Source organism: Pristis pectinata, chromosome 1 (assembly GCF_009764475.1).
Source record: "Pristis pectinata isolate sPriPec2 chromosome 1, sPriPec2.1.pri, whole genome shotgun sequence".
Classification (NCBI taxonomy): Eukaryota; Metazoa; Chordata; class Chondrichthyes; order Rhinopristiformes; family Pristidae; genus Pristis; species Pristis pectinata.
The window spans coordinates 25,389,757-25,412,210 of record NC_067405.1 but is presented as its reverse complement, the minus strand read 5'-3'; the positions used below and the strand labels follow the sequence as shown (position 1 = coordinate 25,412,210).

Sequence of the window (22,454 nt, the reverse complement as noted above, 5' to 3'; positions counted from 1 at the left end):
GGGGATGTCAGGGGCAAGTTTTTTTACACAGAGAGTGGTGGGTGCGTAGAACAGAGTTGTGATCGAGAAATGGGGTCTATGTGGGAGGGAAGGGTTAGATAGATCTTAGAGCAGGATAAAGTGTCAGCGTAATGTTGTGGGCTGCAGGGCTTGTACTGTGCTGTAATGCTCTATGTTCTATGAGCAAGTAGTTATGGTGATATTTTGGAACAGTAATCATAATGCAGTAGAATTTTATGTAAAAATTCAACTCATTTTCCCTGAAACCAGAATCTTAAACCTGGCATGTTTTTGGAAACTATACTAAAATGTGTGGTATTCAACACGCAAAAACTACCTTTTAAAGAATTAAAACATATTTTCAAGTAATATATATCCCTTTAAGGCAAAATAAAACAGGAAAAGTGTTCCAGTGTGGTTATTTAGGATACTTAAAGATCATAAGCCTCACAGGTGGATAGAGCAGTTAAGAAGGCCTATGGGATGTTAGCTTTCATAAGTCGTGAGATTGAGTTTAAGAGCCGTGAAGTGATGATGCAGCTTTACAAAACTCTAGTTAGACCACACTTAGAGTACTGTGTTCAGTTCTGGTCGCTGCATTATAGGAAAGATGTGGAGGCATTGGAGAGGGTGCAGAGGAGATTTACCAGGATGCTGCCTGGATTAGAGAGTATTGAATATGAGGAGAGGCTTAAGGTGCTAGGGCTTTATTCACTGGAAAGGAGGAGGATGAGAGGAGACATGATAGAGGTATATAAAATATTGAGAGGACCAGATAGAGTAGACAGTCAGCGCCTCCTTCCCAGGGCACCAATGCTCAAGACAAAAGGCATGGCTTTAGGGTTGTGGGTGGGAGGTTCAGGGGAGATGTCGGGGGGAGGTTTTTCACCCAGAGAGTGGTTGGTGCATGGAATGCACTGCCTGGGGTGGTGGCGGAGGCAGATACATTGGACAAGTTCAAGAGTTTGTTGGATAGGCATATGGAGGAATGTGAGATACAGGGATATGCGGGAGGAAAGGGTTAGATAGTGTGAGGGTGGTTTGATGGACGGCACAACATGGTGGGCCAAAGGGCCTGTTTTGTGCTGTATGGTTCTATAGTTCTATGGTAATAGATCAAAGGAAAATGAGATAAATTATAGTGGGGGACAAAATGAGAAAGTGATTGAATAAATATCTTGCGTCTCTCTTCATAAAGGACAAAGAAAACCTCCCAAAAAAATACAGAGAATTAATAGAGTGAATGAAGAGCTCGAAGAAATTAGAAGAAGTAAAGAAAATTAGTGTTGGAGAAATTAATGGACCTGGCAGGCAATAAAGCCCCAAGGTATGATGACCTGTATCTTTGGGTTTTGAAGGAGTTAGCTGTGGAGTTGGAGAATGGAGCAGCTGTCATCTTCCAAAATTTCATAGATTTGACAACAGTTGCCATAGAAGGAAGCAAATGTAACCTTACCATTTAATAAAGGAGACAGAGAAGAAGCAGGGAATTACAGACCAGTTGGTCTGACGTTTGTAATAGTGAAAATGATGTAATCTATTATTTAGGAAGTGGTCACAAGAAGTTTGAAAAATAATAATAAAATTGGACTGAAACGATGGACTTATGAAAGGGAAATCATATTTGACAAATCTATTAGAATTTATTAAGGTTGTAACTCACAGAATAGGTAGACACAAATCAATTAATGTGGTGTATTTGGACCTTAAGAAGGCTTTTGGTAAGGCGCCACACAAGAAATTATTAAGCAAAATTAGAGTGCATGATAATGAGGGTAATATACTGGCATGAATTAAGGATTGGTTAATGGACTGAAAGCAGAATTAAATGGGCCATTTTGGTTTGAAGGCTGTGACTAGTAGAGTGTAGAAGGCATTGGTACTGAGACTCCAGATGTTCAAATACCACATCAATGATTTGGATGAAAGGATCCAAGTTTGTTAATGATCCAAAGTTAGGAGCCAGTGTGGGCTGTGAGAAAGATATGAGAGATAGACAGATTGACTGAATAAGTGAGGACCTGCAATATAGTATGAAAACATATGAGGTTATCCACTTCAGTAGAAACAAAACAAAGGCAATTGAGCCTCAATGACCCTCTTCATCATCTATTAAATAAATTTCTTCTCATCTTCATACTAAACGGCCAAACTCTTACTATTTTTTAATTTTATTTACAGCGTGGTAAAACGAGTCCGCGCCGCCCATTTTAAACCCAAATTAACCTACCCGTACGTCTTTGGAATGTGGGAGGAAACCGGAGCACCCAGAGGAAACCCACGCAGACATGGGAGAATGTACAAACTCCTTACAGACAGCGACGGGAATCAAACCCCGATCGCTGATGCTGTAATAGCATCATGCTAACCGTTATGCTACCGTGCTGCCCCCTTTTTAGAAACATATCAAACAGGGGAAACATCAACTCTGCATCCACCTTGTCAGAAATCTTGTTTGTCTGAATAAGAGCACAGTTCAGTCTTCCTCAGGAGAATGAGGCCCAAGCTTTCCCCATACTACAAAGTTGTCTTTTGGCTTGGTATGGCAACTGCTCTGCCCGTGACCGCAAGAAACTGCAGAGAGTTGTGGACACAGCTCAGCATTTCACAGAAACCAGTCTCCTCCCCATGGACTCTGTCTATACTTCTCGCTGTCTCGCTAAAGCAGTCAGCATATTCAAAGACCCCACCCACCCCAAACATTCTGTCTTCTTCCCTCTCCCATTGGGCAGAAGATACAAAAGCCTGAAAGCATGTAACACCAGGCTCAAGGACAGATTCTATTCCGTTGTTGTTAGACTACTGAACAGTTCTCTAGTCCAATAAGTTGGACTCTTGCCCTCACAATCAACCTCATTATGACCTTGCACCTTATTGTTTACCTTTCTCTGTAGCTGTTACATTTTATTCTGCATTCTGTTATTGCTTTACCTAATACTACCACAATGCACTGTGTATTGAATTGATCTGTATGAATAGTTTGCAAGACCTCGGTACATGTGACAATAATAAACCAATTCCAATTCCAGTGCTTGAAGGTGCCTGCTGTATATATTTCAGGCCTGAAAAATATGTAGGAGGGTGAGGTCACTAATGCCCAGCAGACCAAGCATTTTTGCCAGATTCAGGGCTTTGATCTTCAAATACCCTTTATCTCAATCAGATCAAAGGCTGGCTGGAACATTGATGGCAGTGGTGAATTTCACTATAATGTCCACCGAGTGCTGGCTCCTTTGCTATGGAAGTGGTCCATGTTTACCAGGATCTTGCAATGAACCTTCATTGTCTGAAAGCAATGCTGTGCAGTGAGGGTATATTGGGAGAGAATGTTTGTCTTGTGGATATTGAATGTAGGATCCATCCAATCATGTGCTTCAGTCAAAGGGTCAACAGTGGTTTGGAGTCTGACCTCTGAGTGTGTGCAAATACAATAATTTCCCTTTCATTGTTCCTCTAACACTCACAGGTTGCTGTTTCAGCAAACGAAAATGACAGCTTGCTTCATCACTGACATTGTAAATGAGACTGCTGAAATCTTACCATTGCCTTAATTCCAATAAGAAACCATTGGCAAGAAAATGGATCAGAGATTACATTTTTGTAGGCCTTTTCAGAGTAATCAAGGCAATGGTAAGATTTCAGCAGTCTCATTTACAGTGTCAGTGATGAAGCAAGCCATCATCTTCCTTTGCTGAAACAGCTAACCTGTGAGTGTTAGAGGAACAATGGCAGCTGGTGGAAAGTCTGCAGTAGAAATAAACCTGCAGAGTTATTATGTTTTAACCTAAAAATAATTATGATTAAATCAGCAACAGTGAATATTTTAATCTAGTCAAATATGAAACAGAGGGGATTCTAGATTTTGTGTTTTATTTTACTTACAGACAAGAAATAAAAGTCACTGGTTTAAAAAATTATCCTTGAGAAATTTACCTAACTGAACATTGACCCTCCCCCTTGGCAGTCAACACCTATACACTCTGTATGTGTAAGCCTATTAACCAAAGCAATAGGCTCTTGGGGAAGAGAAACACAAGCAGGGAGCTTGAAAATTGGAAATACTAGAGTATACGAGAGTGAGGGTAGGACCAATCAGAGATAAAAGAGGAAATGTGCCTGGAGTCGGAAGAGGTAGGGGAGGTCCTTAATGAATACTTTGCTTCAGTATTCACCAGAGAGAGAGACCTTGACATTTGTGGATGGCGTACAACAGGCTGATATGCTCGGGCATGTCAACGTGAGGAAAGAGGATGTGCTGGAACTTTTGAAAAACATTAGGATAGATAAGTCATTGGGGCTGGATGGGATATATCCAAGGTTATTACAGGAAGCAAGGGAAGAGATTGTTGTGCCTTTGGTGATGATCTTTGCGTCCTCACTAGCCACAGGAGTAGTGCCAGATGATTGGAGGGAGGCAAATGTTGTTCGTTTGTTTAAGAAAGGGAGTAGGGATAACCCTGGGAATTACAGACCAGTGAGTCTTACTTCAGTGGTGGGCAAATTACTGAAGAAGATTCTTAGAGACTGGATTTATGGGCATTTAGAGAAGCATTTATGGGTCTCTAAGGTTGGGACATGTTCAGCACAGCTTTGTGGGCCGAAGGGCCTGAATTTTGCTGCAGATTTTCTATGTTTCTATGTTTCTAAGCATAGGCTGATTAGGGACAGTCAGCATGGCTTTGTGAAGGGCAGGTCATGCCTCACGAGCCTAATTGAATTCTTTGAGGATGTGACAAAGCACATTGATGAAGGTAGAGCAGTGGATGTGGTGTACATGAATTTTAGTAAGGCGTTTGATAAAGTTCCTCGTGGAAGGCTTAATCAGAAGGTCAGGAGGCATGAGATCCAGGGAAGCTTGGCTGTATGGATTCAGAAGTGGCTCGTCCATAGAAGACAGAGAGTGGTGGTAGATTGGAGCATATTCTGCCCAGAGATCGGTGACCTGTGGTCCACAGGGATCTGTTTTGGAACCCCTGCTCTTCGTGATTTTTATAAATGACTTGGATGAGGATGTGGAAGGGTGGGTTAGTAAGTTTTCTAATGATACAAAGGTTGGTGGTGTAGTGGATAGGATAGAAGGTTGATGTAGATTACAACAGGATATTGATAGAATGCAGACCTGGGCTGAGAAGTAGCAGATGCAGTTCAACCTGGATAAGTGTGAAGTGATACACTTTGGGGGATAAAATTCGAGGACAGAATACAAGATAAATGGCAGGACTCTTAGCAGTGTGGAGGAACAGAGGGATCTTGGGGTCCACATTCCATCGATCCCTCAAGGTTTCTGCGCAGGTCGATAAGGTTGTTAAGAAGGTATATGGAGTGTTGGCCTTCATTAGTCGGGTTATTGAATTCAACAGCTGCAAGGCGATGTTGCAGCTCTATAGAACTCTGGTTGGACCACACTCGGAGTATTGTGTTCAGTTCTGGTCGCTTCAGTATCGGAAGGATGTGGAAGCTTTAGAGGGTGTAGAGAAGACTTAACAGGATGTTGCCTGGGTTGGAGGACAGGTTGAGTAAGCTAGGGCTTTTCTCTTTGGAGAGAAGGAGGATGAGAGATGACTTGATAGAGGTGTACAAGATGATAAGAGGTATAGATCGGGTGGACAGTCAGAGACCTTTTCCCAGGGTAACAATGGCTAACATGAGGGGACATAATTTTGGATTGGAGGAAGGCAGGGGGGATGTCAGGGGTAATTTTTTTTTACATAGAGAGTGGTGGGTGCTTGGAACACACTGCCTGCAGAGATTGTGGGGGCAGATATATTAGGGACATTTAAGAGACTCTTAGATAGACACATGAATGATAGAGAGATGGGGAGCTATGTGGGAGGGAAGGGTTAGATAGATCTTAGAGTAGGATAAAATGTCGGCACAACATTGTGAGCCAAAGGGCCTGTGCTGTGCTGTAGTGTTCTATGTTCTATGGATTGCACACTTCTTGTAGTTTGTCCTGCTTCCTTGACATGTTATCTGCATGTTTATGCTTCCTGTGCCCTTGATCATATAAGTAATAAATGCTAAGAAACTAGGACTGTACCATGGAATACACTGCTTGACCATTTTCCCTAAATTTATTTCACATCCATTATTTTCCATCGATGAACCTATATTTCACCTTATATGATAACTTCTTTTCCCAAAAAGTCTTTTGTAATACCTTGGACCTGAATATTCAAAAGATCTTCTTAATCTGCTGCCATAATTTGGATTGATGATTAGTAATTCACAGGAGAAGCATTGTCAAAGTTCTGCATTTAATATCTAAGTGATGAATTATTATTCAATATCTTATTTGATATATTTTGTTTTCCTTTCCAATATCTCTTTCTTTGCCCTTTATGTATTTACCCGGGTACTAATCATCTGCATGTAAGAGACCTGATCATAACAGATACTCACATATCCTGGTTGCCCATTTGAGATGCAAGTCTGCTGCAGCATCTATTCCCCTCATTTACAGGAGGAGTAACATTCTCGTGTCCAAGTCAAAAGGTTCTGATTTTAAGCACATTATAGTCATGTGTCTATAACCAGAATTGTGCTCAATCATCAAAGGTGAGAGGGGGAAAGTGCATAAGAGATGTGTGAGGCAAGATTTTTTTTACACAGGGAGTGGTGGGGCCTTGGAATGCACTGCCGGGGGTGGTGGCAGAGGCAGGTAACATGGGAGAATTTAAGAGACTCTCAGTTGGGCACAAGAATATGCAGAGAAGGGAGGGATATGGTCAATTTACAGGGAAGTCGGATTAGGTTAATTAGGAGTCATTGGTTTTATTAGTTTGGCACAACATTGTGGCCTGACCTGTGCTGTACTGTTCTATGTTCTATTCCAAAAGATTCTCTATTGGTTGTGGAATGCTCTGGAATGTCCTGATGACATCAAAGCAGACACATTTTCTGGTGTGAGGGAGTACTGGCAGCTAACTTGATCCAAGTCCTTTGAGGTTTCTGTGCAGAGGTGAAACAACTGATGGACAATAACTAATTCCATACTCCAGTGTCTTAGTGTCATTAGCTCATTTCTTCTGAAGGCAAAAGTGCTAATGTTACAACTACACGTTCTAATTTCTAATTGATTTGATTTGTAATCCACATTCTTCAGAGTATCTGGAAATAAATTTGAACAGCACTTGTTTTTCCGGCAGAAGTTTCCTCCATCCTGTATGCTGGCTGGTACAAATGCACACAAACTGTGTCAGGGTGTACCACCCTCTTTATTGAATGGGAGTTGTCCTTATATAGTTGTGTCTGACTTATAGAGTCAGACAGCATGGAAACAGGCCCTTCCGCTCAACTCGTCCATGCTGATTACGTTGCCCAGCAAGCTAGTCCTATTTGCCTGTGTTTGCCCATAGCCCTCTAAACCTCTCCTACCCATGTACTTATTCAGATGGCTTTTAAATGTTGCTAATGTGCCCACCTCAACCACTATTTCTGGCTGCTCATTCCAAATACACACAACGCTTTGCATGAAGAAGCTGCCCCTGATGTCCCTTTCAAATCTCTTACCTCTGATCTTATACCTATGCCCTCCCTCCCTGAGAAAAAGACTATGTGCTTTCAGCCTGTCTATGCCCCTCATGATCTTATATACCTCTATCAGGTCACCCCTCAATCTTCTATGTTACAGGGAATAAAGTCCTAGTCTACACAATCGCTCCTTGTAACTCAGGCCCCCAAATCCTGGCAATATCCTGGTAAATCTTTTCTGCACTCTTTCTAGTTTAATAACATCTTTCCAGTTTAATAACATCTTTCCTGTAACAGGGTGACCAAAACTGTACACAGTACACCAAGTGCGGCCCTATGTGACTTACGTGACTGAAACATAACTTCCTAACTCCTTCCTACCCCGACTGATCAAGGCCAGCGTGTCAAACACTTCACCACCCTATCTACCTGTGACACCACTTTCAGAGAACTGTGCACTTACACTCTGTGGTCCTTCTGTTCCATAACACTCCCCAGGGCCCTACCATTCACTGTACAAGTCTGACCCTGGACTGATGTCCCAAAATGCAATACCTCACTTTTATCTGGATTGAAAGCCATTTGCCAATCCTCAGCCCACATACCCAGCTGATCAAGAGTTCCCTTCTACACTGTCTACAACACCACCTCTATTTTAGTATCATTGGCAAACTTACTAACATTCACATCACAATTGTTCATATAAATTACAAACAACAAAGGTCCCAGCAACGACCTCTGTGGCACACCACTAGACACAAGTCTCTAGTCCAATAAACAACACTCGACTATCACCCTCTGCTTCCCATCATGAGGCAATTATGAATCCAATCCACTATCTCCTTCTGGATCCCATGCGATCTAACCTTCTAGACTAGCCTGCCATGAGGGACCTTGTCAAAGGCCTTGCTAAAGTCCATATAGACAATATCCACTGTCCTACCCTCATCTACCCTCTTGGTTACTTCTTCAAAAAACTCCAAGAGATTTGTCAGACACTACTTCCCATGCACAAAGCCTTGCTGACTATCCCGAAACAAATCCTGTCTCTCCAAATGTTGGCAGATCCTGTCTTTCAGAAGCCCTTCCAGCAATTTAACCACCACCAATGTCAGACTCACCGGCCTGTGGTTTCCTGGCTTGTTTTTGCTGCCCTTTTTAAGCAATGGTACCACATTAGCCACTCTCCAGTTCTCAGGAACCTCACCTGTAGCCAGAGATGAAGCAAAAATCTCTGCAGAGCCCTCTGCAATTTCTTCTCTAGCTTCCCACAAGGTCTGAGAATGCACCAGGTCAGGACCTGGGGATTTATCCACATTAATGCACTTTATAACCTCCAATACCTCCTCCCTGATAATTCATATGTGGTCCAGGACAACACCACTCATTTCCCCCATTTCCTCCACTTCCATCATTTTCTCCACATTAACAACTGAAGAGAAATATTCATATAAAATCTCACCCACTTCCTTTGGTTCCACATAGAGATAGCCATGCTAATCTATTCTCTCCCTCGCTACCCTTTTACTCTGAATATGCCTATAGAATCTCTTGGGATTTTGCCGCACTTTGCCTGCCAGATCCCTCTCATATCCTCTTTTTGCCCTCCTAAATTCTCTCTAAAGTGCACTCCTACACTTCTTGTAGTCATCAAGAGATTCACTAATTACCAATTACTTATGTTGAATGTACCCCTCCTTTTTCTTAAGTAGTGCCTCAATATCTCTCGTCAACCAGGGTTCCTGAAACCTGCCAGCCTTGCCCTAACAGGAACATGCAGGCCCTGAGCTTCTGCCATCACACTTTCAAAAGCCTCCCATTTGGCAGATGCTCCTATGCCCACAAACAATCTCGCCCAATCAACCTCTGTAAGATCCTGCTTAATGACTCCACATTTGCTCTGCCCCAGTTCAGGACCTCAACCTGTGAACCAGCTGTAATCTTCTCTATTACTATTTTAAAGCTAATAGAATTATGGTTACTGGACCCAAAGTGCTCGCCGACAGATACTTCTGCCACTTTCCCTTCCTCATTCCCCAGGAGGAGGTCCAGTGCTGCACCCTCTCTAGTAGGTCCCTCTGTATATTGATAAAGCAAGCTTTCTTGGACACATTTCACAAATTCCACTCCATCCAAGCCTTTCACACTATGCTTGGCCCAGTCAGTATTAGGGAAGTTAAAATCTCCCACTAATACTACCCTATTATCTTTGCAACTAGCTGCAATCTCTCTGCAGATCTGCTCCTCCAATTCCCACTGAAGATTGGGAGGCCTATAATACAATCCCATCAGAGTGACCATTCCTTCTTGTTTCTAAGTTCTACCCATATGGCCTCACATGGATGATTCCCCCAAGAATATCCTCTTTAAGGACCGATGTTATGTCCTCTTTCATCAAGAAGGCAACTCCTGCTCCTCTCTTACCTGCACCTGTCACATCTGTAGCATCTGTATCCTGGAACATTGACTGCCCTTCCCTCAGCTATGTTTCTGTTATGGCTATGATATCCCAGTACCCAGAGTCAATCCACAGCCTGATTTCATCTGCATTACCTGTTAAGCCTCTTGCATTGAAATAAATGCAGTTTAAACCAATGGTCTTTCCTCTCACTTTACTGTGCTCCTGTCTATCCTGACGACCAAACTTGCTCTCATTGGCGAGAGTATTATCGTGATTTCTCATCAGGCACTCTACTGCTCAGGGTCCCACCCCCCTGGCACTCTAGTTCAAACCCTCCTGACTAACATTGGCAAATCTCCCAGGCAGGATACTGGTTCCCCTCCAGCAAGCCTTCGAGCTGAATCTGTGCCTCACTGGATATGTGATAAACTGAATCAGTAACCCTACAACTCAAATTTATCCCTTCTGTGTGTCTTTAAGTGACATCAGAAAAGCTCAATTTTTATCCTCTCTCCAAAATTCACACAGCCAATTAACACTACAGTTAGCACTGCCAACACAACTGAAACGCTATGGAGTCTAAGTTCCACCATCAAATTCATATGTTCTCTGGAACTATGTAAATAACCATGTGGAGCCAACATTCTGACAGTAAGGACAGCAGAGTGGTGCTGCAGGTAGTGCAGCTCCCTCACAGCCCCACAACAACAGTTTGAGTCTGACCTCCAGAGCTGTCTGTGTGGAGTTTGTACATTCTCCCAGTGACCAGTTGGGTTTCCCCCACATCCTCTGGTTTCTTCCCACATCCCAAAGGCATGTTGGTTATGAGGTTAATTAGTTACTGTAATTTGCCCTCAGTGTGTGGGTAGTATAGAATCAGGAGCAAGTTAATGGTCACATGTGAGAGAATGGGATTGATGGGAATGTACCGATTTAGTGGTTTGATAGGAATGCACAGACTTAGTTAGTCCTTCTGTTCTGGAAGGGAGTATGAAGATATTTGACATCCATGCCCATTTCCAGGCCACAATGCTGCTCTAAATGAGCAAAATGTGCACTCACAGGGGCTTGTTAATCATTCCTCTTCTAATCCTGCAGCATTATTTAGTTTCAGAGAATTTTGCTGTTCATCAAATTATATTGTATTAACTGTAGTGATAATGTAGCACCCACATCATTAAGAAAACTGTGACAGTCTCACTGTCCAAGATTAGGAAAATGTTTTCTTGCTCTCTTCGAAGGTTGAAAGCAAGAGGTAAAAATAACACTTGGATAATCATCTGAAGAGCCATGATCACCAAGGACTGGTTCCAATGGGCTGAACAGCCTCCTTTAAGGATGTAAATTTCTATAATTATGTAAGGTGGTAATGCCTACATATAAAATACATATGACTGATGGGGTAAAATTAAAGGGGCAAAGAAGTGAGGCAAAAGAAATATAACGAAACAAAGAAAGATGAATTGGGTGCACATATAATTCGTTAAATAAAGGAATGAGGAAAGAGAGACTTTAAGGCAAGTGAAGGAAGGAAGAGTCAGAAGTAAAGAAATAGAATTAGTGACTGGGAAAACAATGAATCAATAACACTGTTGGTTTCATTTAACTTCAGTCTTAGGGTTCATCTGTTGTCTTATGTTTATCTTGCATTAGGGCTATTGACACTGCCATCTTTAATTAGATGGTGCTGTGATACCGATTTTAATCCTTAACATTTAATTTCATGGCACAAATCAAAAGAGACCATTCCCAATTAACTTGGACAGAGTGCAGCAAGTCAACAGTTAAAACTTGTTGACTACTTGCCAATGGAATGTGCTCAAATTAATTACCGACAAGCCCAACCAAAACAAATCACAAATTTGGTTTACATTTATATCAGCAACCATATTCAATGCAGGGCACTGAAGTTGGTGTTTCTTTTATTACAAATTTAGAAACAAATATTTTTTTGTAGCAAATATGAACAAACCAGTGTAATTTAAGCTTTATGCTCCATAGAAATTGAACTAATTTATTCTTCAGCTTCAGCAAACAAATAATGTCTTTCATTTAAAAATCGAGCTGCAGACATCGAGGTATTTGTGGGAGGATGCAAAATTTCTTCAGTGCCTCATTTATTTTAAGTAAGCAACAGTGCCTAACAACAGTGTTGAAATGTCTGGTTCTTTCTATATTTAGCTCCTGTGGTGAAAGTGACTTCAATTCATTTATTGTTTATGGCACAGAGGAAACAATCTTAAAAATTAACTTGCATTGACTGGTCTTAAAATCATGCCTGAGGACTCAGCCTTGAACCTGACCTGATAACATTACAAAGCCACATTGAACCCTCTACAATGTTATTGAACAAGTAAATTACTTGTTGTGCAGCATGTGGTGTAAATTGTAAAATACATATATTGCCTCTTAAATCTCAGGTGTTTTGCCATAAACAGTTTAATTTCTGAACTGATGCCTGCATTTCACTGGAATCAGAAGGAAGGTTGCATTGAACAAAACAAAATGATATCAGCTTAACACAAGGGATCCAGATTGCAAAACTGATTAAACATGTAGAAATATACTAATTGTCAAGAATAATTTTCATCATAATAAAATATACCATTTTAAGAAAGAAAATCTGGTATTGAACTTCATATACTCTGATCAACTACACTGGTTAATAATAAATCAGTAGCCTAGATTTGCTGACCTCTCGATTTATTTTTCATTGAACTCATGGAAAAGCAAGTAATGGGGTGCAAAACTTGTGCTGCTAATTCATTACCACCTGGCATGTTTTAACAAACCTGACCAATTTCACTCCTACCATCACTGTAAGTGATAAATTATTGGTACAACTGTACGGGGATATACATTCCATAGAATGCACAGTTGTAGAGATAGGCAAAGCCATTAGAAAGCCATTAGGTGTTCCACATTATGATATTTGTATCTTTTGTTTTGAAAGCATGTTAATGATTTTCCACTATTGAGTGCAGAAACTGTTGTGTTTTAAGCACATCATATTTAACTGCAGAAAAAATTCTTGCAAAAACATCAATGCTTGACATTGAGTTATAAACATAAGAAATAGAAACAGGGATAGGCCAGGTCCACCATTCAATTTGATCTCAGTTGATCTTTTATTTCAACTCCACCTTCCCACACTTTGCCCACATCTCACAATTCACTAAACAACACATGGATTGCATTGTAGAGTCATATAAAATCACAGAGGAAGGCCATTTGAGCCATCGTGTTTGTGTTGGTCTAGAAGGGATCATGAAATGGACACAACAGCCTGAATGATTTTCTCTTGTTGATTTTCATGTGTTCTCACAGAAGTGCGATCAATACTAGTTCTCTGGGCTATATTTGTCACATTTTACCCAATGCTGCATTTATCTTAATGGGCAAAACTCGTATCCCAGAAAGTTTTGTGTTTCATTTCTTGCACAAAGGGGGGTTTAATTTTGTTTGGGAGTTTAGGGATATTTTTCGATTTTCTCTGCATTGAGTTTGCATTTTGAAACCAGAGTCCAGGATGGTTTGGTCTTTAACCTGTGTTGCAATTGACCTAATTATCAGACAGAAACAGTAGATTATTAAAACACGAGGGAGTTCCATTTCTGAATATCAACACTCCTTGGCAATAATGAAAATAAAAGGGACATATTTCAGCATAATTTTCTGTGTTTTGTTGCAAGCAATAACTATAGTTCCAACAAGTTACAATCAAAAGACAATCCAAGTCAGCAGAAAAAATCTGAGCTTCTGTTACATAATTGTTAAAGCTTAGAATATCCATTACTGCTTTTGAACATTCTTGTCAATTTGGGTGTAAAAAAATAAATAATTAAAACATATCAACCACACCATCTGATCCCTTCTGGTGAAGGGTCTTTGGGTTGTAACATCAACTCTGTTTCTCTTTCCACAGATGCTGCCTGACCTGCTGAATGTTTTTAGCATTTTCTGTTTTTTGCACCTGATCACAGAATGGTTCCTGATAGTTTTTTGAACTGTTATAATCCCAATTATTTTAAACATACGAGACAAAATCCAGCACTTTCATCAGTCACATTCAGTTTTTGGTAACTCAAATTGATTCAAAATAAATTCGAATTTGTTTTCTAGGAAAATAAAATGATCACTGACCAAGTAATTCATTTGTACAATGTTTGCATCTCAGTTGCTAAACAATTAGCCTGAACAATCATCATCTCTGTGCATGTGTAGCCTGCAATGGTAAATTGTATTATACACTTATGCTTATAGACAGCTTGGTCAAGGGCCTACTCCTTTGAAGGTTAACCAGCATGTCCCTACCTTCAGTTTTCCAATGAAATAAACCATGGAATTCTTGTGGATGATACCAATCACAGTGACAATTATTTTCTTTTTCTTTTGCAGGTGGGAAGGGTGACCATTCCAATTAGTATCCCATGTCTGTTGATAGTGTAATGTTCCACAAGCCATCAAAGACTTGTGGTGCCCGTTCCTATTTACCACTTTTCACTTGGAGAAGCAAAATGCTCCCAACTGAACTCCAATATTGAAATGGTAGTCCCCAATAAAACCACGTTTTAATGGGACAAGTCATCCAAAATGTTTCTGCACAGATCTGCTGGCCAAAACGTCAGCAGATGGCCATCAATGGCTATCATCTGCTGGCTTTCCCTGAATAGAAACTGCAGCACAATTTCCTGCTCAGCAGAATGTTGGTTGCTGGTCTTAGCAAGATGGCACCAGAGCATGGTGACTCAATGCAAGCTGCTTTCTGCAGATCTACTCATTACTTCAATTATAATCTGGGCTACGCTGATGGACTCCCCGTTTGGGGAAATCAGCTGCCCAGAGAAAATTAGGTGAAACATTTTGTTTCCTTTCATTTCTTTAAGTTATTTTTTAAAATTCTTTTTTTAAACATTTATGCAATTTAAAACTCAAATTTATCATTTGTCTTTGTTCCTAACGCAAGATTTCTGTATGTAATTTTGCACAAGTTTCATACCTGATGCATTGCCAGTTTGCTTAAAAATTAACATTCTCCTTGCAGAGTTTCTCCTCACTTTAATGCCTGACTTCTGGACATTTTATCAACAGGATATTTAGGACAAAATTAAATAACTTGGACTCTGTGCTAAGGGAAGTATGGGGTCTAAGAATCAATGCTACTGTGCTGTAACCCTATTCCCAGTGAATGAAGTGCATTTCTTAGTGAAGGACTGCTGAATATACTCTATAACAAGGGTTTCAAAGGTTTAACTTGAATAAATGTTCCAATGTACCATTCCATGAAATATTTTCCCCATCTGTTTATTCCTTCTGATAAGCATGGAAGAGAAACTTTCTGTGAAACGTACTTTATGCAATATATCAATGAAAACTCTATAAGAATATAGGGTTTATAAAAGCACATGAATATAATTATTAGTTCTTCATCTGGTTGTGATTTTGACATCTGATCCTATATACACATGTACTGTTATAATAAAATAGACAACCGTGGCTAATCAGAAACAGGTTGTTGGATGTAAAAGCTAAACTGTTGCGGGAGATGTGCCAAGTACAAGTGCAAAACCAAATGTTAGATCAATAAATATTTCTAATCCCCCATGGAGATAAAAGTAAAAGAATTGTTTTAACCTTCATCTGAAAGCAATAGGCAAAAATAAAAGATAGATAACAGAAGGAAATTCAGTTTATAAGCTGATCAGATGGATGATGGCTATATTATTTAACCTTCACTTTTTCACTTTATGGGGTATTGAATTATATAACTTGATAATTATTTATTGACATGGCAAATCGTGACTCCCTAAAGAATTTAACTAAGTTTTCTATGGTAGTATTTCAATGTAAAACAATGATGCCTAGAAATTAAAGCCATCTGTTCCAGTTGTTTTATACAGAATTTGCACGTAAAATCAGTTTTTCTGCATGTTATATTGTGCTAGTGATCATTACTGAATCACCAATGGAAAATCAATGTTTTACCCAAATCCTCTGTCAAACTCAATTTTTTTGTCACAAGAACACAAGAAAATAGGAGCAGGAGAAGGCCATCAGGACCCTCAAGCCTGCCCTGCCATTCAATATGATCATGGCTGATTTATGCTGGCCTTAACTTGTCTTCTGTGCCAGTTTTAATAACCCTCAATTCCTCGATCTTTCAAGTATTTATCTATTTCCACTTTAAATATTTCTAATGATCTGGCCCTCCGCCACCATCTACAGAATTCCAGAGATTCATTATCATCCAACAGAAGAAATTTTCATACACCTCAGTTTTAAATGACCTACCCCTTATTCTGTAGCTATGCCCCCTTCTTTGTGACTGTCCCACTGATGAGGACATCCCAACATCTACTCTGCCTTGGGATTTTACATGCTTGGGTAAGTTTTTCAGTCTTTTTAAACTCCAAGGAATCCAGATTCAAACTGTCCAACCTCCCTTGAGAGGACAAATCTCTCATCCCAGGAATCTACCTAGTGAATCTGCTTTGGACTGCTTCCAAGCTTTCATATCTACAGTATTTGTAGGTTAGGGGACCAAAACTGTGCTCAGTTTTCCAGGTGTGGCCTCACTAACCCATGTACAACTGCAACAAAACCTCCCTATTCTTAAACTACAATCCCTTCACAATAAAGGCCAAAATGCCATTTGTCTTCTTAACTACTTGTTGGAACTACTTGCTAACTGCCTGCCTGATTCATGCACGAGAACACTGAGGTCCCTCTGAACTTCACTCGTTTACAGTTTCTCTCCATTTAGATAATAATCCACTTTTTCAATCCTCTTACCGAAGTGCATAATCTCACACATCTCCACATTAAACTCCAACTGCCAGGTTTCCACGCAGTCACTCAATTTATATCCCTTTCAGAATGAGAATGACAATATAACAACTTGTCCTTCCACATATTTTCACATCATTACCACTGAGCATTAATGTAAACAGTAAACAATCAAGGGCCAAGAACTGATCCCCAATGTACTCCACTAGTTACATCCCCCCAACCAGAAAAGGGCCAATTTATTCCAAATCTTTGTTCTCTATGTGACAGCTGGTTTTTAATCCATTGAGGAAGTGACAAAGATGATTGATGAGGGCAGGGTAGAGGGTGTTGTCTACATGGACTTCAGTAAAATATTTGGGGCGGCACGGTAGCGTAGCGGTTAGTGCGACGCTATTACAGCGCCAGCGATCGGGGTTCAATTCCCGTCACTGTCTGTAAGGAGTTTGTATGTTCTCCCGTGTCTGTGTGGGTTTCCTCCGGGTGCTCCAGTTTCCTCCCACATTGCAAAGACATACAGGTAGGTTAATTTGGGTTTAAAATGGGTTGCGCGGACTCATTGGGCTGGAAGGTCCTGTTACCGTGCTGTAAATAAAATTTTTAAAAAAAGATCCCTCATGGCAGACTGGTCCAGAAGTCGCAAGGAAATCACGGTGAGTTAGTTAATTGGATCCAAAATTGGCATGGTCAAAGAAAACAGAGGGCAGTGGTAGGGGGGTGTTATTTAACCTAGGAGATCTATGACCAGTGGTGTTCGGCAAGGATCAATGTAGACCTCTGTTGTTTGTAATATATATTAATGAATATACAGGTGGTATGATTAGTAAGTTTGCAGAGGACACGTAAATTGTGGAGTTGGGGATAGCAAGGATGGTTGTGAAAGAATACAACAGGAGATAGATCAGCTGGAAATTTGGGAGGAGAAACAGCAGATGGAGTTTAATCCAGATAAGTGTGAGGTGATGCATTTTGGGAGATTAAATGTAAGAGGAAACTATACAGTAAACAGCAGGACCCCAAGGAACATTGAGGTACAGAGGGATTTTGGGGTGCAACATAAGTAGATAAGGTCATAAAAAAGGCATACTGCAAGCTTGTCTTCATAAGCCAGGGCACAGAGTATAAAAGTTGGGAAGTCATGTTGCAGCTGTATAAAACTTTGGTTCGGCTGCATTTGGAGTATTGTATGCTGTTCTGGTCACCGGACTATAGAAAGGATGTGAAGACTGGAGTGGACGCAGAAAAGGTTCATCAGGATGTCCCCTGGGTTGGAGAGTATTAGCTACATGGAAAAGTTGTACAAACTTGGATTGTTTTCTCTGGAATGCCGGAGGATGACCTGATAGAAGTATTTAAAATTATGAGAGGCACAGATAGGATAATAATCCATGTCTTTCCTCCAGGGTTGAAATGTCACAGATTTAAGGTGAAAGGGAGAAAGTTTAAAGGAGGTTTACGAGGCAAACTTTTTTTTACACAGAGGGTGGTAGGTTCCTGTAATGCGCTGCCAGGGGAGGTGTTGGAAGCAGATTGACAGCAACATTTAAGAGGCATTTAGACAGACACATGAACAGGCAGGGAATAGAGTGATACATACTATGTGCAGGAAGATGGGATGAATTTAGATTGCCATCATGGTCAATGCAGACATGGTGGGCTGAGGGACCTGTTCCTGCACTGTACTGTTCTATGTTCACTTCCTTCAATATCTTAGGCTCTTAATTTAATGCACCAGGTTCATATATGGCACCTTGTCAAATGCTTTGGGAATACATTACATCTACAGTACCCCTCTATCAATTCTTCCTGTCACATCCTCAAAGAATTCGAACAAATTTGTCAAACATGATTTACTTTTCATAAAACTATGTTGATTCAGTTTGATTACATTCAGCTTTCCTAAATGATTAGTTATTTTCACTTTGATTATTGACGCTTATACCTTGCCAACAATAGATGTTAAACTAACTGGCCTATAGATTTTCACTTTCTGTCTTCCTCCTCTTTTGAACAAGGGAACCACACTGGCTGGTTTCCAACCTTCTGGTACCTTTCTGGAATTCAGCAAGTTTTGAAAAATTTCAACCAATGCATCCATTATCCCTACAGCCATTTCCTTTCAAACCCTTGGGTTTTGGCCAAGACTTAGACATTACTGATAATGAACATGCACCTCTGTGCATGGTATTGCATTCTATGGTCCTTGGATGAGCTCATGCTTCATGTTGGCAAGGGTCCACTCATGACATGGGAATCAATCTACCCAATCCCAGTTTTGGTAGGTTCACGGCATGGTGGAGAGCTCTGTGCCCCCTCCCCACCTGTTTTTCCTCACTTGCTTGGAACCCATTTATGTTGTTGTACTGTGGCTCCCATGAAGAATGCTCTTTTAGGTCTGACTCATTGGTCAGCATGGCAACAGTGTGGCAGTGTGCAAACTGTATGCTTTGGAAATATGCCAGTAAACAAGTATGTATCAGGTGAAAATCTCACCATTTTTTAATCAAGCTTTTTATCAGTTGCCTGGATTTTTGCATGTCGCCTGACAGCTCACTAGTGCTACAGGCAGCAGTGATTTTAGTACTCCAAAATAAGGGTAAATTCCATTTTCAAGGCATGAGATTCCACAGTAATACCTGGGAACAATTTAAGAACTGGCTGAAGAATGGAGAGCAGCTGTCATGTGTTAACAGGAATTATGTAAGGGGGTGGTTAAAGTGCTGAGCTGGGTGCCCAGAGACTTATTTATTGTCAATTCTAGCTTAAAACACTGGCTTGGATTCAGAAGCTGAAGATAAACTGGTCAAATTCACAGCTAGGGAAGGAGCCAAACCTGAGGAGTTAGTTAAAATATGGAATTGGGTGGGATAATAGGAGATAATGCGGACAAATGTAAATATAGTACAAACGGGAAAAAAGTTTTAAATACTGTGCAGACATTATGTGCATAGCTAAAGAAGCTGAAATCGTGTTACAGCTTTTTTTTCATCGAGTTGGTATTCAATATGGTCAGTTACTCGAGAGCAGTTATCAAATTATATCAAACAGAACCATTATACAAGTCAAAACAGAATCAGAGAAACTCAAGCTGACTGTACAGTACATTGGTTAGAACCTTGAGTCCAGTTTGGCTTACTGATGCATAAATTACAAGTTCTGAGGCAGTTCAAGGCTTGATTATTATTATCCTGAGTGGCAGATTCTTATCCTCAGTGTCTCAGGATTTTAACAGTGTTAAAGGCACTAAATATGAAAGTTGTTGTTGTTTATAGAGTAAGTAGAACTGCTAAATAAACCAATGCCTAAAAGTGAATTCCTGTTTGTTAGCACTAAACACGCTATTATAGTAGCATCAGCAAGTTGTACTCTGTCAATAAAATTCAATTCCATTTAAGTCAATGGACACAGAATGAATTTCTAGGCACTGGAACTTTCAGCCTTAAAAGATAGCCTCAAATAAATATATGATTTGAAATGAACTAGAAAGGTACATATGGAAAACTATTACAAATTAAAACAAAACTGAATGTGCAGGTCAAATTAATAAATGTCCATTTTAGGGCAGAAGTCACAGAGCACTTCTACGTGACACGTAGTGTTTCAAGCACCCTATGATTGTAGATTTTGTTTTGAAAAGAGCTTGAGATACTCAAGAAACAAGATCCAACCTACTAAATTTACAAGCAGGGGGTCAGAATAAGTGACCATCGATTGTGCCCGAAAAAATATTTGGAATCAGGGGCCTATTATGCAATTTGGCTTCTCCTCTGGCTATGAATATAATGTACTGTCTGATCTACTAGGACCTACTAAAGGAAATTTCAAAGTAAGTGAATGAACTGGCTTTGCCAAAGCATTTTGCAGTGTAAGTCTATCCTATTCATCTTAAAAACGTTTGAACTGCTATGGAACCCTCATCACCTTCCCCTCCAATAGAATTAGTGTGCCCTCCCCACTACCCTGGAAGCTAAATGAGGATTCGACAGAGGAAACATAGGAAAAAATATATATATTAGGATACCAAGTTTCTTAGTTAGGAATAGTACTCACTTATTTTGACCTCTGCTTGTAAATTTCACAGAATGCATCTTGTCCCATGAGTGAGTCTCATGCCCTTTTATCAAAAAAATGTATTCTCTACCATCATACTGTGTTGGAAATAGTATGTATGGAATAATCATTTTATCATGGATTTTTCAGCAATGATATAACTTTAAATCTACCAGCATAACTTCCAGCACAAAATTAAATATGATTGACCACTTCTATCATTGGTCAGAAGGAGAAAATATCCTGCTGATGACTGACAAATGGAAAAAAGACTTTTGGATTGGGCAGTAAATAGAAACACCTTGGAATAACTTCAGTAATGCTGAGGCTTTATAAGGGGTTGGTCAGACCACATTTGGAGTACTGTGGGCAGTTTTGGGCCCCATATCTAAGGAAGGATGTGCTGACATTGGAGATGGTCCAGACGAGATTTACAAGAATGATCCCGGGAATGAAAGGGTTATTGTGTGAGTAGCGTTTAATGGCTCTGGGCCTGCACTCACCGGAGTTTAGAAGGATGAGGGGGGATTTCATTGAAACCTGCCAAATATTGAAAGGCCTGGATAGAGTGGACATGGAGAAGATGTTTCCAAGCGTGGGAGAGTCTCGGACCAGAGGGCACAGCCTCAGAATAGAAGGACGTCCCTTTAGAACAGAGATGAGGAGGAATTTCTTCAGCCAGAGGGTGGTGAATCTGTGGAATTCATTGCCACAGATGGCTGTGGAGGCCAAGTCATTGGGCATATTTAAAGCAGAGGTTGATAGGTTCTTGATTAGTAAGGGCATCAAAGATTATGGGGAGAAGGCAGGAGAATGAGGTTGAGAAATAAATCAGCCATGATCAAATGGTCTAATTTTGCTCCAATATCTTATGATCTTATGGTCTTAAGTAGTTAAGATTCTAGTGCTGTTAAATTGCATTTCTATTAATATTTGGTGATGTAATTTTGATTTAATAATGAACCAAGCAATGAAATTACTTTTCAAAACAAGAAGTTGTTATCATTTAACGTTTGTTATATCAAAGACAATCTCTGCAGGAACAATGATTTTTATTCCAAGAAGTTGATGCTGATGTTTTAAAACAATTCCAAATTAGTAAGAAACACATTCTAAAGTAGGTTTCTGTGCTGGAAGTACTCACTGTGGAGGCTTTGTGAAATATTGATGGTTTTCTCTTCAGCAAATCCAATCAATGGTGTCATCTTGGCACATTTCAGTTCAGCATGGGTAGACATTTCCTCAGCTGTGATCCAGCAGACTAGTTCCTCATCATAAATAAAATCCAGTGCAATGATTCCATTAGTATTGATGGAATTCTGTGTTGGAATATTTGATCCATCCAAACCCATCACCTTGATACTTTTAATGTTGGCAATCAATAGAACAGGTGGTGAATCAAGGGGTTCTGAAAAATATTAATTTAATATTTTCAGTTTTATTTACAAATACAATTATGTCACAATAACTTTACAATCAGAAAACCTTTCGATGAGTACAGATCATAATTAAAGTAATATAACATGTGAAAGCTGTGCCCTCTTTGATAATGAGGTTTAAAACAACTATGAGAAGTACCATTGATCATCCCATTATTGTTAAAAAACACTATACATTGGATGTTAACTATAAATTTCCATTGGTGATCTTTTAGCTGCCTCAATGACCCAGAGAAGTAAGCACTGTTGTTTTATCTCCAGTCTGGACAAATGATAATGCTTCAGAAGTACATTTTTGTCAGCTT

The 22,454-nt window shown here is 40.0% G+C and overlaps 1 protein-coding gene across 1 annotated transcript in view; it reads right to left on the bottom strand.

Annotated features, from left to right (window-relative positions):
- The window catches only part of LOC127583300 (low-density lipoprotein receptor-related protein 1-like), a 1,307,163-nt gene that overhangs the window by 757,987 nt on the left and 526,722 nt on the right, over positions 1-22,454 (bottom strand). The window contains exon 6 of the mRNA XM_052039177.1: positions 21,855-22,118. Coding sequence (XP_051895137.1) covers positions 21,855-22,118 — 264 coding nt within the window. The remainder of the gene's footprint in view (positions 1-21,854; positions 22,119-22,454) is intronic.